Raw genomic sequence first — 20,836 nt, forward strand, 5'->3', positions numbered from 1 at the left:
TGTTAAGATAAAATTATAAGGTTCACTAGCCCTCTGTTCTCAAGTTGTATTCAGTTATAGTTTTAGTGAAATTTAAATTTTCATTATAAAGTTAGTTATTTTAACATTTACCAAACATTCATAAAATCCCACAGTCTAATGGGCAAAGAAACGAATAATGGGAAAGCAGGAACTTATTTGAGCTGCCTGCAAGCAACAGCTAACATACCAACTAGATATAACTGGGAAATCCTATCTTTGCTGTGTCAGAAAGTCTTAGCTTGACGAATGTTTAGTAAGTATTGAAATAACTGATTGTATCATGAAAATTTTGTGTTTCTATACAAGTACCTGTTCTGCAGCCTCCTAGTGGAGTAGTGGCATAGTTGTGTCAGACTGTACAAGTACAGTACTATACTTTCTTTTAAACAATGGCCATTAGTTACTCTGCAAAATAGATTTTGTAGAATGTTGTGTTATAGTCTTACAGGCCTATTTTTTATGTAGAAAACTTATATTCTTTTAATTTTACTGATTTTCCTTTCAGGCTGTGACATTCAAAACTACAAGCCGTAGCTTAGCTAGAAGCTTATGGTGGAAAAACATCCGTCTCATAATTGTCATTTTAATATGCATTGGGGTAAGGAAATATACTTGTGTGAATCATTCCTGTTTTCATGATTTTTGAAGCCTCTTAAGTTTTAGGGAAAGTTTCATTAGTTATGTATGCTTGTAAATTATAAGTTATCTTCAAAGGCTCTACATTTCTGATAGATTTATACATAAAGAATATGTATGACTATATTTCATATTTAAACATTTATCCTTTAGTAAAATTATTTGATCCTACAAGAAACAAAACTGATGCTAAATGCCTAGAGGGTAGGATTAACTGTGTGCTGAGTTTATACCAATGAAAGTAGATTAGTTCTGGGGTAAGTACTCCTTACCTATGGAAAGCATTAACTTGGTTTTTATTATTTGTTTGGCTCCTTTGGTGAATGATAGTTATTCCTAATCATTGTTAGATAGTCTGAAAAATGAATTATATGGTAAATGTTAAATGGGGAATGGTAAGTAGTGATAATTTCAGTTTGTTTCTTTAGTGTTATATATCAGGGAAGACTGTACAGTAACTACAATTAAAATTCTCAATAACACTAACTGGTGTGATAGAGTGCTGCACTGTCTAGGAATTTCTCATGTTTCTTAAAGTGAGAGAGTAAAATTTCATTGTACTGTACATACAATTTTTATTTTATACTGCTTGCTTTAGCAGCCTGCTGTTTTCTGGAAGTGAAAGTAGTATTTTTATGTTATATCATGATGTTAATCCCTAGCAATCCCTCAATTTCACTTTTAACAACCAGGGTCTTGTGAACTATTGAATATCTTGTTATTTTGAGCCTCATTGTTTTTGAATTTGCGGTATTTTGAATTGTCACAGAACAGATCTACCCTGTTACAAAGGTAACTCATTCGAGCAAAACTGTAAGGAACACTGTAAATGATACAGCGTGCTGCATCTCTTCAGCCCCAGCTGTATATACTCTCAGCAATTCACTTACCATCTTAGTCCCTTAGGCCTCATCCTGCTTATGCATCCAGTTTCTTTTAACCTAACCATGCCCAAGTTTTCATGTCATGAAAAGGTTGAGCACAATACAGTACAGTGAACCCCCCGTATTTGCGGGGGATGCGTCCCACACCCCCCCGCGAATAGGTCAAATCCGTGAATGCTTAAAACCCCTCTAAAAACACTTAGAACTGCCCATTTTGATAGCTTAAACCAAGAAAAACCATGTAAAAATGCTTATACCTGAGTATTTTAATAGTTTTATCACAAAAAGTGCATTTATTCATGAAAATTATATGAAAATACAGTAATTAGTGAATATTTCTCAGTGAAAAATACCGTGAATGGGCGAATTTTCCGCGAATGATGGCTAGATATGTTCCACAGAGAAACCCGCGAATGCGAGAGTCCACGAACCATGAGAACGCGAATACGGGGGGTTTACTGTATAGAGGTACCTAGATTACATTGCATTTTACAGATTGTTGTTGTATCTTATGAAATATATGATATATCTGTCATGTAAACACATTTTATTATGCAACATTTTTGCATGCAGTCTTCTGTCATCTTCAAGGAAAACTCATGCTGTTGCATCTGTCATGCCATCACTTTAGGATTCTGCAACAATAAACAAAGCAAGTACCAAGGCATATTTTAAACACATCTTACATTCATATACAGTAGTAGTATATATGTCTTAGGCTGTTTGCCAGCTTAAAAAATTTTATAATTTGGTTAACTGCCACCCTGGAGTAATTTCCAAATTGCATTACACTTGGCATTTTTTTATATTCGTCGTAACCGAAAATCGTCGTAAACCGGAAAATCGTCGAAAATTCAAAAATCATCCTTCTTTTTTCTTGAATTATTATTGAGTTTTACATAAAAACCTTCAAATTATGATTAAATCTTCAGCTGAAAACAAACAGTATGTTGTTTTACAGTATTAGGTTTCTTATTACTGAAAACAAACAGTATGTTGTTTTCTAGGAGTTTTCTTTTGGTACATCTAAAATATGGAATAGTTTGCATAGTTTAGTTGTGGGTCTTCTGATCACCAAATGTTTATCATGATGGGTTCTGGCACTTGGTCTTCAAGACCTAAATTTCATAATCAATCAATCAAGTGAGGAGCAAATTCATTTGTGCTTTCTGCTGATGTCTCCTGAATTCAGGTACATTGGTTTTATTTTCTGTTCCCACACTTTCAATTATTTATTACCTTTTTGCAGGCTAACTTACATTGCCGTCTTAGGTTTATAGTCTGTTGACCCTGTCTACAAGGGTTTGAAAATACAAAGTTTAATGCAGTTTGGAAATTACCCCAAGGTGGCATTTGATCAAGTTATAAAATGTCACAGGATGGCAAATAGCCAGAGATGTGTATTATATGAATGTAAATTGTGTTCATAATATGCAGCAGCCTGCTTAGTGCTGCTAGCAAAGACCACTAGATCAGGTAAATGAGTGTTGTGGTACATTTTATGCAACAAACATGATGAGCTCCACCTCAGTACCACAAGTCAACATAAAAGAGTTAGCAAAATAAACTTGGCTCTTGACATAAAACCAAGATTTTGAGGTGAGAGTCAGCACCCAGAGACCACACTGGAGAACAGTATCCTAAATAAGGCTGAAGAGAGTTAAAATGCTTAGATAAAATGGCTTCATCATGAAACATTCTAAAACATTTCCACCAGATACCAAATTTTTTGAGAAAGAGGAGCCAATATTACATGTATGCTTCTCAAAAGTCAGTGTGGTATTAGAAGTTACACTTAAAACCCTAAAGAGTCATTTAAAACTATAAAATTTTTGTGTATGTCAGGATGCAAAGGCAAAAGTCTTCTGGATTGGCTCTCATACTATGAGTTTCAGAAGGGTTAAGCTTCACACCCCAAAGCCTACTCCACTTATGGATATGTGCCAGGTCTCTATGCCAGGATTCTGCAACCACAGACCCTAGGCACAGAAAGAACAGCAGCTAGACGAGTACCATCATTGGTGTATGCAGTCAGCATGTTCTCCAGACCTTGCTAATAAATATTAAATAACACAAGTCCAAGAACACTAAATTGAGGAACACCTGAAATGACATTACTAAGGAAGGAAGGAATAAATGACATTACTAAAGTCACAATATTGGCCATCAACACACACTCTTTGGGATCTGTCTGTTAAACTCATTTAAAATATTAATAAAAGGTATATATACCAATAATGTTAGTAAGTGCTTTATGATTCACATGGTCAAAGGCTGCTTTAAAATCTAAACCGACCATGTGTACCTCTGCACCATTATCCAGAGTATTCTGTAGCTATTTATACTGTTTTTGGTTTGAAATTGCTTATCAGGCAATCCACCCCGTAGAGGGGTAGCGCCGGCAGTGCACCTCACATGGTGCACTAGGTCCTTTGCAGCATCCCTTCAGCCCACAGCTGTAACCCATTTTCTTTTATTGCTCCTCTTTACATATTGTTTCTTCCATCTTATTTTCTTCCCTCTCCTAACAAATGTTTCATAGTGCAATTTCGAGGTTTTCCTCCTGTTACACTTCTAATACCTTTTTACTCTCAATTTTCCTTTGTGCTGAAAGACCTCATAGGTCCCAGCACATGGCCTTGGCCTAAATTTTACATTCCATTCCATTAGGCAACCCATTCTTGCTTTGATAATATTTGTTGTTCTCTATGAACTATCATCAGTTGTTATACCCTTAACACCGTCTTGCCCTAGTTGTGATTGACAGATTCCTGCTGGCTTGACCACAGAGAATCCATAGTTCTCAGTGTTCTTTGTATTTCAAAACTCCATGCCCATGGTAAGTCTTCCTCCAAAGGGAAATTATGGTTGAATGGAATATAAAAGGTTATAAAGGTGTATCAGTAGGAAAACCTTGCAGTTGTGCTATGAAATAATTTTTAGGAGGATGGAAAGTAAGATGAAAGAAAAAGAATATGAATGGAAATACAGTAAAATGAATGAAAGGGGTTGCAGCTAGGGGCCAAAGGGACACTGCAAAGAACCTTAAGTAGTGCCCTTAAATAATGCCTTCAGTGCACAGAAATTCAAACTAGGTGCAAGTGCATTTTATTGACCAGGCTCACTTGATTCTTGGTTTGTAGTTTTAATGAATTATCTCAGTCTTCTTTATGATTGCACAGTATATGGTTTATTCTTTACTTCTATTTCCTTTTCCATATTGGCTATTTTGTAGTGTCATGCCTTGTACTTGCTCTAGTCAGTGGGAATAATACTTTATTCAAATGATTTTAGTTAAGCAAAGGAAACTAGAAGGCCCAGTATTTGTTTTCTAAATCCTTTTATGTCTCAGAAAAAAAAGAGTAAAATTCTTCTGTGGATGGAAGTATACAGTCTTGCAATTTACCATTTATCATCACTGATATTTTATGATAGGTTTCCTGTGTACGTCAGCAGTATATCAACGCTACCATCGCTAGCAAAGTTGCTCAGTACTTATTACCATGAGGGTTTTATGCTCATCTCTCTAACTAGGGTTACCTTTGTCAGGTTTAATAATTATGGTTGTAAGTGAATAATGTTCTTCAGCAACATTATTTGGTGGTGAGTGAATAATGTTCTTCAACAACAACATTATTGTGTTCAGTTTTAAAATACTTTTTTCATAAAAATCTTTGTAGCATCCCTATGTAAAAAGATGGTTTAAAGCCCTAACATCTTATGGTATTTTAGCTGAAAACTGCACTAATTAAGAAGGACCAGGTGGTGTATTATGGGTGTAGAACTGTACTTGTATTTGGTTTTTAATAAATTTTTACTTTTCCTTACAGGTAGGCATTTACGTTATTGGTGCATTGATTTGTGGACCAACTTGGCATAATTGTGCAGGTCAATGAGTCTGTGATAAGAATGTAATTTTAAGAGTTTTGTCACAAACTAGGCAGGGTAGCTTGTAATTTTTCTGTATTTTTGTAGTAAAATAGAGTTTGTAAGTGCACACTAAATATGTCTCGTGTGTTATTTTATATTATGTATCCTTTCAAATGCAATCCTTTAAATTTTTTTAAGATAAGTTTTGATTCCTTTGTAGTGACAAGTATGTTGTAGTATCACTGAAAGTTTACTGTTGCTACTGTAGTCACTGTATTTTGGGTGTGTAATGGAAGGTTTTATTCAATAGTTACAAAGAGCGTAGAGAAAGAAATAAACTGGTAAAAAATGACAGTGAAGGCATTTTTATGCAAAACTAACAAGTATACTAGAGCATTAAAAATCATAATTTGATATGTGCTTCCTATCATTCCATTTTTAAGAATATGCATGTAGATTTGATACATTAATTTTTTGTCTGTATATGCATACACAAGTAATTCTCATATTTTAGTTTAGTGTATTTTTTTGTCTGTCGAGGAAACAAAAGTTATTATAAAGGTTAGATCATTGTCGCTTCAAGTTTTCAACTCCTCATAAAAATTAGAATATTTATTACATCCCATGTACAGTACATGTTGGTGAACTTTTGTGTTCTTCCAATCTCATAGGTGCATGTAGTTTGTTTTAGGAATCCATTCTGTGATTTTTTTATGTTCTAAATATTAGTTTATGAGTTGATGTAACTTTTGACCTTTTGAAAATCCTTTTGTAAATTAAAAACATCTGCTGCTGTTTCTGAAATATATTTTGAGTTGCACCACTTCGATCTGAACTTGTTCGTCGTTAGCCTTCATATATGAAATTTAACAACATATTTTTCACCTATATACAGAAACGTGTAGATGTTGACTATGCACACCATCCAGTGACATAAATGCTGAACTTGAAATAGGGTATTTCTGAGCACACACAGTTAATTTTACTTAGGTATTGTGGTGCTTGACAGATAGGGCTCTACCCTTTCTCACTGCAGATTTTAACATTGTTTACATGCTGTTTAATCTGAAACCCTGTATAGCACAAGCATTCAGTCAATTTGTGTCTATTGAAGAAGTGTTATTGAATTCCCAAATTTCCCTTGCATCATATGTCAAATACTATTATAGTAATAAGTCTGACACTGATGGTTGTGAGTAATTAAATGATAGCTTTTTTTTAATCTCGGATATTGTTTTGTTTGGTAAACTATACTTTTATATTTTCCAGTTTAGTAATATTCTTGAGGATTTTTTATACTAGGGCTGTGGCAGAATACTACTTTAAAATACCATACCAACCCTTAGTCTGAAATTTTTTAATTTTACAAATTTTTCATACCTAGTTGGTATTTACTCACTGTAGTGCTAGACCAAAATTTTACGTTCGTGGATAATTATCTTGACTTTTTAAACATTGTGTACATCTTTTAATTTTTATGGATAAAGTATTTTGTTACTAAATAGTTTTATGAAGAAGCATTATTGTTTTCAACTTTGTATTTTCATTCCATTTGTTTCCTCTAGTCTTCTAATAATATGTTTCAGTAATCTGAATATCTAAACTGTAATGGGACCAGTTGTTTTAGCTAAAGATTTTTACAGAATTATGCGAGGTCCTCCTTGCATTCCTTGAACATAATTTTAGAATTAAAAAATTATTCTATATTACTTAGCTCATTGTGTACTAACAAGAACAAATTTCACCCCCTGCAAGATTTGAGGTTGTATTGCTTGATTCTCCTTTATGACAATCTCTGCATCTAAGATCCAAATTTATTGATAAGTTAACAGTAACAGTTCAATGTATGTTTATGTGACTGTCCAGGTGCTACCAAAAGTGAATGTCAGATTTTGAGAATAAATCTCAAGGAAATTTTTCAGAATTATCTTTTTCAAATTATCCAATTATTACATTTTTAAAGAAAAGCAGACTATTAGATAAAATATGACATTTAAGAGTAATTTGTATTTTTCATAGATATTAAAGCCAGAGCCTCTTATGTAGGCATATGCCTTATTGTGAATGGTATTGGTTGTTGAAACTTGGTTACATGGTACTATAGTTAACTGGTGGTAATGGGTAACGTGTAACAAACTTGGGATCACCAAGCATTTTTTCTTTCACCATCAAGGACAAAGTGCAGTTGTTAAGGTGAAAAATATAAAACAAATTACTTTAAAATTTATGTTCTTTTAAATAGGGAGACTTGCTCCTTAGTTGGGAGGTCACCTCATTCAACTAACTGGAAGTTGAAACCCACCTGGTAATGTCACACTCCCAATCACGACTGCGAGCTGGTGTGTGATGACTCCTGTAACCTATTCAGTCTGGCACAGGAATGATAAGAGCGACAGGGCTCTGAGCCGCCTCAGTGGGTGTCTCAAGTCTTACTCAAGTAAGGAAATCTTGGGTGGGACCTCTCTAAGGGTTACAGGGGCTGGAAGGCAGCTAAGTCTAGCCAATACAATTGTTGGGTTCAGAGTATAGAAATACTGCCACCTCTCTACTTGTTAAAAGAAGAGTGGAGGGAGTTGCACCTTATCCACAGAAGCTCTAAGATTAGTTGCTCAATTAAGTAGCCACGTGCATCTGCGCCCAGTCCAGCATGCACTCAGCCCGAACTGCTTCTGTGCAAAAGGGAGGAAAGAAGGGAGAGAAGCCAGTCATTTCACAATTCAATCTGAGCCTTATACCTTCCAAGTGCCTTAGGCAAAATGCTTTTCTGTCTAAAAGGAGTTTGGTAATTACATATGTTGAGCAACTACCAGAGGTCCCAGGGAGTAATTTGGGAACCTGTGGGTAACATTCCTCAGGTACAATGAGGCAAAGGTGGTCTGATGCCACATTAAGGAAGTTACTTTGAAATGCCCGAAAGACAGTTCAAAGTCCCCTGACTTCATGACTTTTCTGTTTTAATTCCATTTTGCACAGCAACAGTTTGGGCTGAGTGCATGCTGGACTGGTGCAGATACATGTGGCTACTCAACTGAGCAAACAGCCTAGAGCCTCAGTGGATCTGCAGATCACTCTTCCTGTTAACAAGCAGGAAGTAGAGCTATACTCACCCAAAAATGGGCCAAATTTAGCTGCCTTCCAAGCTTAGGGGTCACTGTTGGTTCTGCATGCCCATCAAATTGATTTCATAAAGCCTGATCCTAAACATACCTTTTGTTTGCATGCTGCAACATTGACCTAAAAGGTTGGGTCCAACTTGGTTAGGATCTATGGCTCAAACCAGGTATGTAAGCCTCATATGCAGACCACAGCATAGTCACAGAGAGAGGAAAACAAAAGCTCTTATATCTTAACTAACTCATGGGTTCTGGGTTTTTGCCACAAACTTAGAAACTAGTCCTGTAGAAGGGGTCTTTTAACTCTATCAAGAGGAAGGTATGAGGGGTGGGAAGAGCTCAATGACGAGGAGGAGGAGAAAGTAAAACTTATTTCTCTCCTTGCCCCTAGCTCAAGCCTTACTCCCTCTCATACTGGTCAAGGTGAGGTGCATTGTTATTGAAGGTAACAAGGCTGATGCCACTAAGGAAAGGGGATAGTAGTTTGCTTGACTGCTCGACGGCAAGGGACCCTTCGATCTGCAGATCATCAAGCAGGAAGGCAAGGGACCCTTTGATCTGCAGATCAAATTGTTTATCTGATCCAAGATACCATGAGCATGAGGCAACCACAGTAGTTTGATCAATAACTCTATGATAAGGGTTTGAAAAGGAAGTAGGGGTTACATCTTTGAGATCATTTATCTCACTAGGAGCCAAATGATTTCCATTCAACTTTGCTGAACGGGTTCTGGGTGTAGAGAAAGCCTACAAGTTTTAAAAATTTCTCAAAAGGAAGAGTTGGATTCTCTCCTGAAAGTGAGGATGGCATAACAGTCTACCCTGGAGAGCAGAACAATCTGGCCTAAGAGTGCTGACAGCCAAAAAATTATTTGAGGTAGTCATAACCAGTCAAATTCACTGTCCACAATCCTGTAGATTCATATTACAACAATTCTGTGGCTTACTTGTACCTGCTCAAAATTGTCATCCTGTACACCTGCACCTCTATGAGAACAGTTAAAACCATAGAAGGCATATATGAATGTTTCACATGCACTTTTGTGCTTGTGCACCATGTCTCTGATGAACTGGGAACATGTTTGGGAATATATCCAAGTGTTTGCTAATGGCAGAAAAGGCCAATATAAAATTATTCTCTTATTACAAAAAATTATTTTTGCCTTGTTTTTATCCTCCCGAGACAACTGACATACAAGAATAACCTTCTGGAATAGGGAAGAGCAAAAAATGAAGTGTAACAAACTTAAAAAATAAAATAAATGAAACATTAATAAATATTAGCATAAGTAACTATTAGGTATGTTCAATGTATGGACACATTAATTAAAGTTCCAAGTGAATTGATAACTCTTTGATTGCAAGTACTGTAGAAGCAAATGTAAGACTGACAAACTTAATCGTCTGTTTTGTTAATAAATTGCATTAACTGATCAGGCAACTAACATCAGAGTATTGCAGCCTCATCAATTGTGAAATGCTCTGTAAACTTGATCATCTGATTCTAAACACATCAGGAAGACTGGCTTGCTTTTACCCCCACTTTGGCTTATACCTTGAGAAAGATTTATGGATATTTCTGTACTTAAGTACAACAAAAGTTGAAAAACCTCTACAACTGTGTGACAACAAAATTATAGTATATTAAAACCAATGAACATTATAAATGAACAGTATAAAAGTTACTATTACATTATATACATAAATTAAAAGTGTAAAAACAGTACTTATTTTTATTGCAATCTTTGGAATGCTACTGATATTGTAAAAGAAAGCTCATACATGAGAAAAGTATTCAAGAGCTGTTAAACAATAACAAATTTTGAATAACAATTTACAGTTTTCCTAGGTATACATACCAGAGCCTTTTATATAGGAGTAGCTTTCAGTGCAAGCTGGAAACCAGTCAAAACTTGGTATTAAGGTAGTTAACTACATGGTTAGCAGGTGAAAGTGGGGGAATATCCCTCCCTCACTGACTTACCATACTTATTCCTTAGGTGGGAGGTCAGCCCCCTTCAACTGATCAGAGTTGCGAACCACCATGAAATTGACATGATCCTATTTGCCTTGCAAGCAAAGGTCATGGGAAAACAGTTGGCCAAAATAGTACGAGCCTAGGCCTAGGTGCTCCCTATAAGGAAAGAAGTTTTACTAAAGGAAGGAACTATTTTGAGAACCACGACATCTCCTGCAAGAGACTTCATTAGAAGCTGCTATGTTCCTGGCAAATACCAGACAACTTTTAGCAAGATGTCGAACAAGGAATTCTCTTGCAATAAAATAATTAGAGAAGTTATTACTGGAGACATAACCATCGAAACAGGCAGTCATGTCTCAGTAACAATAGTGTAAGTTTTTATTCAGCAAGAATACAACACAGTAAGCCACAATAAATGTATTTAAACAAGACAGAATGGGAATGAGAGAATACTTATCCAAATTCCAAGTTCTCAACCAGCAGTCAGGACAGCAAAAGGCAGATGTCTATTCTCTTTTGTGGCCAAAGAAAAAGTTAACCACCTTGTTACTAAATTTCAACTGGTTTCTAGCTCACACTGAAAGATACTTCTGTATAAAAGGCCACGGTTTGTATTCCTGTAGGAACAATTATTGTTGATATGCATACACAATCTGGTATACAGCTGCTTCAGTTTCAAATGAATCTGACATTTGAACTTGTTCCTGAATGGCTATTTGTGGCTGTTCTGGGACTGATGTTTCTACTGAGTGCGTCATCACTGCATTTACTACAGTTGATTGTGCTTCCAAAGGTGGCTGCTTTTTAACCCGTTTATACTTTACCAATTGTGTCTGAGTTGTTCCATCACTTTTGATAGATTGAATATAAACACCATGCACACTTCGTATGTGAGCAGTTAAATTGCAGCGCTGTGAAAATGACGCAGAGCATAAGTGACAAATGAATGGTTTCTCTCCTGTGTGTGATCGCATATGCGACTGGAGCTTGCCTTTATACACAAAACATTTACCACAAGTCTGACACTTAAATTTCTTGTTGCTCTCATCATGTTCTTGCCACTTATGTTTGTTCACAGCTAACCTGTGAGCAAATGATTTACCACAAATATTACAAAGTACTGGTTTTTCACCGGTATGTGTTGACATGTGAACAGCAAACTGAGATTTCCACAAAAATCCTTTCTGGCAAATATCACACACATATTTTGGATCATGAGACAATCTGTGCAAATACATTTGTTGTTTACTGTCACAAAGTTTCCCACATTCACTGCATGACGTTGGATGATGCTTGTACTGATGAGCTCTAAGTGAAGCCTTGCATTCAAAAGTTAACTTACAGTCACTACATGACAGGTCTCCTTGCCTGTGATTTTTAAGCTTTTGTTCTTTAGAGAAAAACTGATCACACCCTGTACAGTGGAAAGTATTTGGATCAAACACTGAAGTTGCTGATTTACCTTGCAATGACTTTTTAAAATGAACCATAGAAATATGAACTGATAAAACATCTTGTCTACCAAATCTGCGACCACAGTGTTCACAAGCAAAACGCTTTTCACCATCACCATGCTTTGTATCTTTGTGTCGTTCTAGATTATGGGGTCTTGTGAAAACTACTCCACAAAGATCACAAGGGAAAGCAAAGTCTGTAGAATCATGTTCTTCTTTGGCATGTCGTTGTAGCCTGGTGAAAGTTGGAAATACATCAGTACACCACTGACAAGAGAAATGTTGAGTTCTTTCAGTTTTCTTCTTCACAACTTTTTCCTCCATGTAATGCATGTCGCTTAGTTTCTTTATCCTACGCTTCGTTCTCAGGCCATAACCTTTAGTCTTTAAAATATTGAGGGCCATCTCATCCTCATTGTCGACTGGCTCCTCTTTAATACGAAATTCATTTTCTTCTAATAAGTCTGTTTTATTTTCATTTATTTCTTCACTGCAATTATTTTCAAATTCCATGTCATAATCATAATCATCATTGGATGGGTAGCGTCTTTTCTTTTTGCGACCTCTTTTCTTCCTAACTGTTGTAATGTTGTCATAATTACAATCCTGATCTTCATTTCCTTCTAGATCAAAGTTATAACCTTCAGATTTACAGAGAAAGTCTGCCGATGTCTTGTAGAGGGATTCTTTAAGTTTGAAAGGCTGCCCATTTCTTGATAATTTAATACCTGAAGTAGAAATAAAAATTTAATTTTCCTAAATATCAACAAAAAATGACACAAAGGAAAGAATAATTATGGTGCACATTACATTAAAACTATTAAGAGAATTTTGACATTTTTAACATTCATACCACTGTTTGACACAAAACCCATTTCCTGCCTGATCAAGATAAGCTCTAAGAGCTGTGTCTGCTATGATCATGAGACTTTCCCTGCTATAACAGTTGTATTTTAATCAATAAACATCTCCAAATACAAACTCAGATTTGCGATGTAAATTTCACTTTAAGGGCATGATAGGTGATCAAAATGTTTTGCACAACTACCCCATATAAAGATATTTTCAACAATATGGTGGGTAATAGTAGGGCACAAAGGCTATTTGTAATTTAACTCATCCTTATTAAATCAGCATTCCAACAAAATGATGGATAACAAAGTTTACTTTCACTTAACTAGCCTTAAAGATCAGTATATGCAGACACTTCATAAGTTCTAAACATGTTCATTTCACTTATAAGGCTCTATTTTACAGTCAATGAAATAAAACAAACATGGCATTTTTATGATAAAATAGTTTTATATATATTTACCAAGTAATTACATAGCTATTAGTTTCTATTAACCAGCAGCTAGACTTTTGAAATTTGTGATAGGGGTACTTTTGTTTTGGCTAGGCAAGTGACCCAGCCCACTTTCGGGGTAAGAGACGAATTACCACAGCAAACGAGCTCAATATGTTTGTGCCTTCCTAACCATGCGAGGGGAGGAGAGAGGGTTTTGATTATGCAATTACTTGGTAAGTATATATAAAAATTTATTATAAAAAAGTCATTTTTATATAAGCTACTTACCAAGCAATTACATAGCTGAATCCCACATTGGAGGAGGTGGGATGTATGGATTATCTATCCTAATACATTAAAAGTTTTAATGTAAAAGAAACAGAAGAATTGCCAGCGTTGGTAAAATAGTGGAGTGGGATAATGGGAAAAAAGTGCAAATGGTGATGCAAAGCAACTGATTTGGCATGAGAACTCTTATTATCCCCATAAATCAAAATCAACCTCCAGCCACCTCAATATTTGGCTATTTCCAAGATGGCTGACACTTTTCCAAAATGGCAGCAAATTTGCTGTATATTTCAAATATTTTCATTTCATAAGCCTTTAAAAGTTGCATACTGTCCATATAATGATTGAGAATTTGTATTTTGGCATTCTTACTGTCATGAAGAAATAAAGTGAACCCATCTTTCCAATATGGCCACCATATGAACACCATATTTCCAAAATGGCCACCAAAGATAAAAAAAGTATGTATCTCCTGAGAGAAACCAATATGTTTTGTGTATCATTAGTTTTAGCAAGTGCAGCTGCAGAGAGCTGTGCAGCTAAGTCCAGATTTGTAGCACTTGCACCTCCCATGGCATTCCTTTTTTGCAGCCACACTTATTCAGTTCTTGGCAAGATTTTGCTACTATTGGCAAATCTGTCCAATACGGAAACCAGGTACCATCAATCTGTTGCCATCCCCAGTGTCTTGGACTGGGCAAAACTGGATGACATACTAAAGACTGGCACCAAATGTGCCCTGCTTGAAAGGCAGCTGTCTTGCAATGCTCTCTAAGAGCAGCCCTTGTAGGGGGAATGCAATCATAAGCTCTTTGCTTTCTTGCAAAGAGATCAAGTCTAGCCTCATTTACATTTTTATACAAATTGCTTCTGTCATACATTAGCATCACGAACTCTTCAATAATTTGCAGGTCTTCATCTTCTACAGGTGCTGGTGTTGAACTTAGTTTGGTGAAGGTGGGTGTGGCATGCTGAAACAGTCCATGTTTGCCATGCAGACTTAACACAGTCCATGTTTGCCATGCAGACTTCTTCCCCTTTCCATGAAAGGCAGACACCGTGTCACACCCACTAAATGCATGGAAAAAGGGAAGGGCTGAGGCTTTGGTCCCATGACTGCTGCAATTTCATGGCTAGGTATCCACCTCATGTCTTTTCCTCTACTAAATATAATCCAAAGCTTGTCCAAACCAGTCTTTTCTATGCTAGATACTGCTTTGATGACAACGTCAGTGTCAGTACTGCATATGATTGCACTTGAGATATCTCCATGCTTTGCAGCATATGCAGCATGTAAAAGGACTCTAGTATCTGCCTCTTCGTGAGTGCAGTCTTGTTGGTCAGCAGTGTCTTGTTCAGCTTTGCTACAAAGTGCAGCATCCCCTTTAGTGATAATTATGCATGATGTATCATCTGCTTGAGATGAAATGATTGTGTCTGCCAAATATGCAAATAGTTCAGTTTTGTTGTGGTCATTCCTGAGGAAGCTGGCCCAATTGCCAGGAGTTTTCACTGTGCTAATTACTCTCCGGCGAACTCCTGTGCCTCTTTTTTGTCTTGTTTGTGCTTTCATACTGTCTGTCCTATACACATCAAATACAATGTGTGTTTGCTTGTACTTCTGTATGTGCTTCTAAATCTTGGATAAGACTTCTTCTTTAGCATAAGACTCCAATGTAGACCCCTTGGTTGGTCTCAGAGCATTTATAAGAGCTGCACCATCCATTATGATAACATCAGCGGTAGGCTCTTTGTCAGGGATGTCTGATGCATGCTGTTCTAGTTGAGGCAGCAGCTGTGACATTTTCATGTTGAAAGAATTCATTTATACCACACTGTCTGTTCTGGTATGATATGAAGAGGCGTGAGAATAGATTACAATCATCCTTTATGGTTTGCAGTGACTGTTTGCCCTTGGATTCTGTAGTAGACATCTTGTGACTGAATAGAATTTTGTTCTTGTGTACTGGTTCATAGAATTTGCTGGATGTCTTGAGCCTCTCAATAAAATTTGTGAATTATGTCTATCCAAGGCCCTTCATAGATCTCAAGGATTCACTAACTTTACTGTCCATAATTTCATGACTGTCTAGCACAATCAGATCCACTGAATCTTCTTCAAAATGGCTGCCTATTTCTTTGATTACTTTTGCCAGATTTTCAACCGTTTCAAGAAACCTTTTCTGCACAGTTTCAGTTTCATCATGATGCCTACCCTCAGATTTTGGATCAGCATCACTTCGTCTCAAACTCAATGATCAGGCGGCTTACTTCAGGACCAGCCACTGTCCACCTTCTGAGAGCATCTTCATCTTCAAATAGGCCAATGGCTCCCCCATCTCTCACATGAGCATTAGTCTGCTCGTGTGCTTGGTTTATAGCCACTGAAGAAAAAGGCCGAGTGGTTTTGTGGACAGTGAAATTTCCCTTTGTGAATTCATCACGTGTGTCATTTTGGAGAGCCTCCACATCCCTCAAATGAATTGAAAGCCACCTGGCATAATGTACATAGTCCAGGGCAAAGAAGAAAGGAATGAGTTCCTGCAGCACATCTTTGTACAATTGGAAATCAGACTCTTGGTATGACCTGATAAAAACAAGCACTAGAAGTTCTAGCTGAAGCACAAGATTCCAAAAGTAGAATTGGGGACACTCTGATTCTCATTTTCTGATCCAGCTTTCACAGCTTCGCTCAATTTCTTCTTCTGCTTCCTGGTATATGCCATATAGACAGCTCTGTGCAGCTGATATAAACTGCAAGCTGTTACCTGGTGGGCTAGACATGCCTTCTTCAAATGTGAAGCACAAAAAAAAGAATCTGCTGTTCCAGGAGTAGCTATTTCTGCTTCTGCAAGAGCACCAGCCCAGCCACTGTCTTTCAAGAGATCACCCAGAATTTTGAATGGTGCCGTTTCCATAGGCAGCCTTCCAAACATAATAACCATATCACCATACTGCAATGGCCAATCCCACTATATTTGCTTAGCAACTGCAAATAGTGGCTGAACAACTGCCAGAACTGGGGTTTGGCCAGGATTGAGAAACTGTGTGGTTGCTCTTGCAATATCCATGGCATGTTTTATCATTGCAACTGAATGAGCTGCCTCTTGAAAAAGAGGCAACATTGATGACAAGCTTATTTCAAATGGGGCCTGTCGCTTCTGAGAAGCGTGATGTGCTGCCCAAGATAAGGACACAGCATTTTCACTCCTGTCCGACAGACTGACTTTCTCAAGCCATTCATACTCAAGAGAAAGATGCTTTGAAAGCACAACTTGTTGGTGTCCTGCACTTCCACTGGATGAAGGGAGGGGATTCTCATGTTTAAAGTGAGCAACAGGTACATTTGCGTAATATTCAGGAAGAGAAGGTACTTTTTTTTACTTTGTTCCACTTTGGATGATTTGGGCCAAGTTTCTGTCCTCACCCGTTTCATCAGTGCTCGGATGCTGAAACAAAGATATGCCTGTCCCATGGAAGGATGTTTGTGCAGTTGTGGCACTTGGATTATGGTCCAAATTGTCAACAGCACAAGTTGTAAAGAGCCCTTTTCTTAATGTAGTGGGACAAACTACTACTTCCTCCACAGCCCTTGTTACAACTGCTTCTCCTAACCCTTTAGTCAATTCCAGAACCCTATCATAGCTGATGCTGATTCCATGGTGACGCTTCCTGGTTTTCGCAAAGACCAGGAGACCAATGTATATTGGAAACGAAGGTTCTCTTAACTTGGAATGTCTGGAGAATGTTGAAGATGCTGGATTCTTTCGACAGTTGAAGTGCAAAAGTTGTGCTAAAGCTAGATCAGTAGATGATGTTCCATATTTAAGTTGGGATTTTATATCGCCACCATTTTGTAGCACACTTACAAATTCCAACAAACTTGGTGGCACAGATTCTCTTCTAGTGTCTGCTGTTAAGGTTCCATCAAATTCTATCTCATGTTCAAGCATCTGTTTCCTCAATATCTTAGTTGCTTTGGCCACGATTAGTGCATCACTGTAGTCACATGCCGTGGCTAGGACTTCTCCCATTTTCCTTTTGTAGGCAAACCAAATTTCTCTTCCCTTTTTAAAGTCCTCCAGTTCTGGGATGCCGGCAAGTATCTGTTCTTTCAACCGTGTTTGGTGCACAAAGGAAGCATCAACATTTAGCTGTTCCAGTCTTTGTTTGTACAAATCATAAAGTTCTACCATTGTAAAATAGCAGCACCCATCTGTAGTCAACTGCTTGTCTCTTATGTACATCTCAAGCTCAGCAAAAGCATGGGCACATGCCTCTTGTCTGTACTGACATAATCATCTCCAATTTTCTGGGAATTTAGCCACGCCCTTTCCCTGTTGTACACACCTGTCAGACAAGATGGGTGATACATATGGTCCTGAGAAACAATATCTCCAGCACCAAGCTTGGCCAGAAGTTTCTCATCTAGTAGGTTGGTGGCACATCGTTGCAGCTTTTCATGTAAAGGCAATGTTGTGGCCAATCGTAAATCTTTGATTGGCGCTGGTGGGTCACAAATAAAGCATATTCCTTCTTTCTCAGTCTTAAATTCTTCTGCATCTTCTTCATCTGCCTTCTGGCTACTATGTGTGAATTTTGCTGATGGGGCATCATCACCTTCTTTTGTCTTACACAATGACTTCCTTTTCCTTTCTAGTTTTGTTGTTTTGAACTTCAGCATACATGATTCATGATATGTTGCTTTGTTATTTTTAAAGGTCTGCAGAATTCAATCACCATCAAGCCTTTTGGGATGAAATGGTATAGGCATTGCATTTAACTTATAGAATTCAGGAATGTTTGTAGCAAGGGTAACATAGCCAGCACCAGATGCATCAACTAGTCTTTCACGTGTGTCCTCTTGGCACAAGCAACAAAGCTTCCAGTTCGTCGTATTGTCTCCCTTTAGGAAAGACGTTGACTTCCAAGACTGTCCTGCCATTGCTTTTGTTCTATAGGCCGAGGGTTTATCCTTTTACCACCTATATAACATATATGCACTTTCAGATATGGGATACAACTAGGCTCAGATATGTCATAATCCTACCCCTAGCCTGATCATTCATCCAATGCTATTTAATTCCCATGTGATCTGTACACCATCTAGAAGACTAAAGCACCATCTTCCTTGGCTCGGCTCTCCCCGCTGGCACCTCCATGCCGTTAGCTAGCACTGAACCCCATGCTGAGTTTCACAGCTATATTGTCAACCAGTGTGCCCTGGTAGTACACTGACACTACACTATTACACTTTTACATTAAGCTTATTACCCATTTTTTTCTAAATGAGGATGAAAATTAATTAACTGAGGATTAGTTGTTACTAATCTACAAAAAATGAACTGATCAGGCTGAAGTTACCCCAAATCCATGTATTACCTGACCTTTAGCCTCATATATGAGCTCAAGTACCAATTTTTGGCATTTTGGCAGACATTTTTGATATAGTGACAGCCATCTTGGATATTTCTATGCAGAGAAATGATGTATCTACATATATGAAGGCTTGTTTATAATATTTTAATATAAACTGGGAGTGACTTAGGGATTTGAATGTGATTAATCAATTAAATACCAATATTCAAATATCCACAGGACGCCATTTTGAAAACCTGTCAGTCATCTTGGAAAATGGCAAAATTTTGTGTGGCCAGAGGTTGATAATGAGACCAAGGGACAAGAAGAATAGTTGAGCCAAGTTTCATGCTTGTATCACCATTTGCAGTTTTCCCCTGTTTTTTTGTAGTTACCCGGTCCACTAAAAATGCTTGTTGGTTCCTTACCTGTTGAGAGAGCTGCTACAGGAAATTACTGCCTCTGGAGGGCGCTCATCTCAACACATAGTGGCGTGGCAGTGTAGCCAGGAGTCACCTACTATATTGGCAGGATTCTTTGTTACACACAGAATTGACAAAGTTGCCCCTGCCCTGGGCACAGTACCAAAAAACAAAACCCGAGAATAAAAATACAATCGCCTATTGCCAAACGTTAAAAGCACCATTACCCAATCATTAATAGACAAAACCTGGTGAGCACTCCATATACAAAGTACCCCAGGCTCCCTTACAACTCGATACCATGAATCAAGGCGAGAAAATATGAAGGATGAAAGAAGACTTCCTACACTCCTCCCAACACCATACCAGCAACTGAAATAGGACCCCCAAGGTACTGCAATTTTCAATTTCACACAAATAATGAGATGCAAACATCGATTTGCATTTCCAAAACGTTGTTTGTATAATTGAGGTGATAGACAAATTATGTCTAAAAGCAGGGACATGGCTACCATCCTCACTTCATGCGCTTTAACTTTCACTACTGGCAACACATCCTCCTCAATCTGAGAGTGCACCTCTAGAATAAGAGCCTTCATAAAAAATGCCAAGGCATTTTTTGAAAGAGGGCCAGAAGGATTCTTTACTGAGCGCAAAGGTTGCTCGAAGACCCATGGATCTTTTCCGTTCTCAGTAAATAGTATTTCAATGCCCTTACAGGGAAGAGTTCTTTATACGTCCTCCAAACCTAGAATATCTGCTAAACTTTTAATAATGAATGAGCGAGGCCAGGTACTGGAAGGGGTCTCATTTTTAGCTAAGAATCCTAGGGTAAGAGAAAACTGCATTACCCTGAGAGAATCCAATCTTTTTATCAAAAGCATGTAGCTCACTTACCTGCTTGGCAGTAGCTAATGCTACTAGGAACAGAGTCTTCCTAGTTAGGTCCCTCAAAGAGATAGATTGTAAGGGTTCAAAACATGGTTGTGACAGCCACTTAAGAACCATGTCTAGATTCCAAGCTACTAGCTTATCTTCTTTCTGTTTGGTCATGTCAAACGACTTGATGAGATCAGAAAGATCTTTATTAGCGGAGAGATCTAAGCCCCTATGTCTAAATACAGAGCTCAACATTGCCCTGTATCCTTTAATGGTTGAGGCAGACAGACTCCTGGATGACTTTAAATACAGCAGGAAATCACCTACCTCCACTACAGATGTCTTAGAAGATGAGATGTTGTGTCTCCTGTACTAGTCACGGAAGACTTGGCCTGATAAACTTTGCTTGAGCAATGTCGTCTACACCAAGCAATAACGTCTGCAACTGCCTTTGAAAATCCTTTCACTCATACCAATCTGTAGACAGTCTGAAAGCGGTCAGAACCAGTGTGGATAGTCTTTGATGAAACTGCCTGAAATGTGGTTGTTTGAGTAGTTTGGGTTTTTGAGGCAACTGCCTCGGAAATCTGTGAGAAGTTCCAGCAAGTCCGGGAACCATTCCTGTGCTGGCCAGAAAGGGGC

General features: G+C 37.7%; 2 protein-coding genes across 9 annotated transcripts in view; one reads left to right on the plus strand and one right to left on the minus strand.

Moving 5' to 3' along the window:
* LOC136829995 (vesicle-associated membrane protein 7-like) overlaps window positions 1-7,328 on the plus strand; it is a 140,033-nt gene extending 132,705 nt beyond the window's left edge. For all 8 annotated transcript variants that reach the window (XM_067089201.1, XM_067089210.1, XM_067089184.1 and 5 more), the window contains 2 exons: window positions 527-619; window positions 5,372-7,328. In XM_067089201.1, coding sequence (XP_066945302.1) covers window positions 527-619; window positions 5,372-5,437 — 159 coding nt within the window. In that variant the 3' untranslated portion in view covers window positions 5,438-7,328. The remainder of the gene's footprint in view (window positions 1-526; window positions 620-5,371) is intronic.
* Window positions 7,329-10,147: 2,819 nt separating this feature from the next.
* The window catches only part of LOC136829984 (zinc finger protein 28-like), a 33,186-nt gene continuing 22,497 nt past the window's right edge, over window positions 10,148-20,836 (minus strand). The window contains exon 3 of the mRNA XM_067089164.1: window positions 10,148-12,687. Within this exon, the coding sequence (XP_066945265.1) occupies window positions 11,135-12,687 (1,553 nt within the window). The 3' untranslated portion in view covers window positions 10,148-11,134. The remainder of the gene's footprint in view (window positions 12,688-20,836) is intronic.

The sequence above is a fragment of the Macrobrachium rosenbergii genome, chromosome 4 (genome assembly GCF_040412425.1).
Source record: "Macrobrachium rosenbergii isolate ZJJX-2024 chromosome 4, ASM4041242v1, whole genome shotgun sequence".
Taxonomy (NCBI): domain Eukaryota; kingdom Metazoa; phylum Arthropoda; class Malacostraca; order Decapoda; family Palaemonidae; genus Macrobrachium; species Macrobrachium rosenbergii.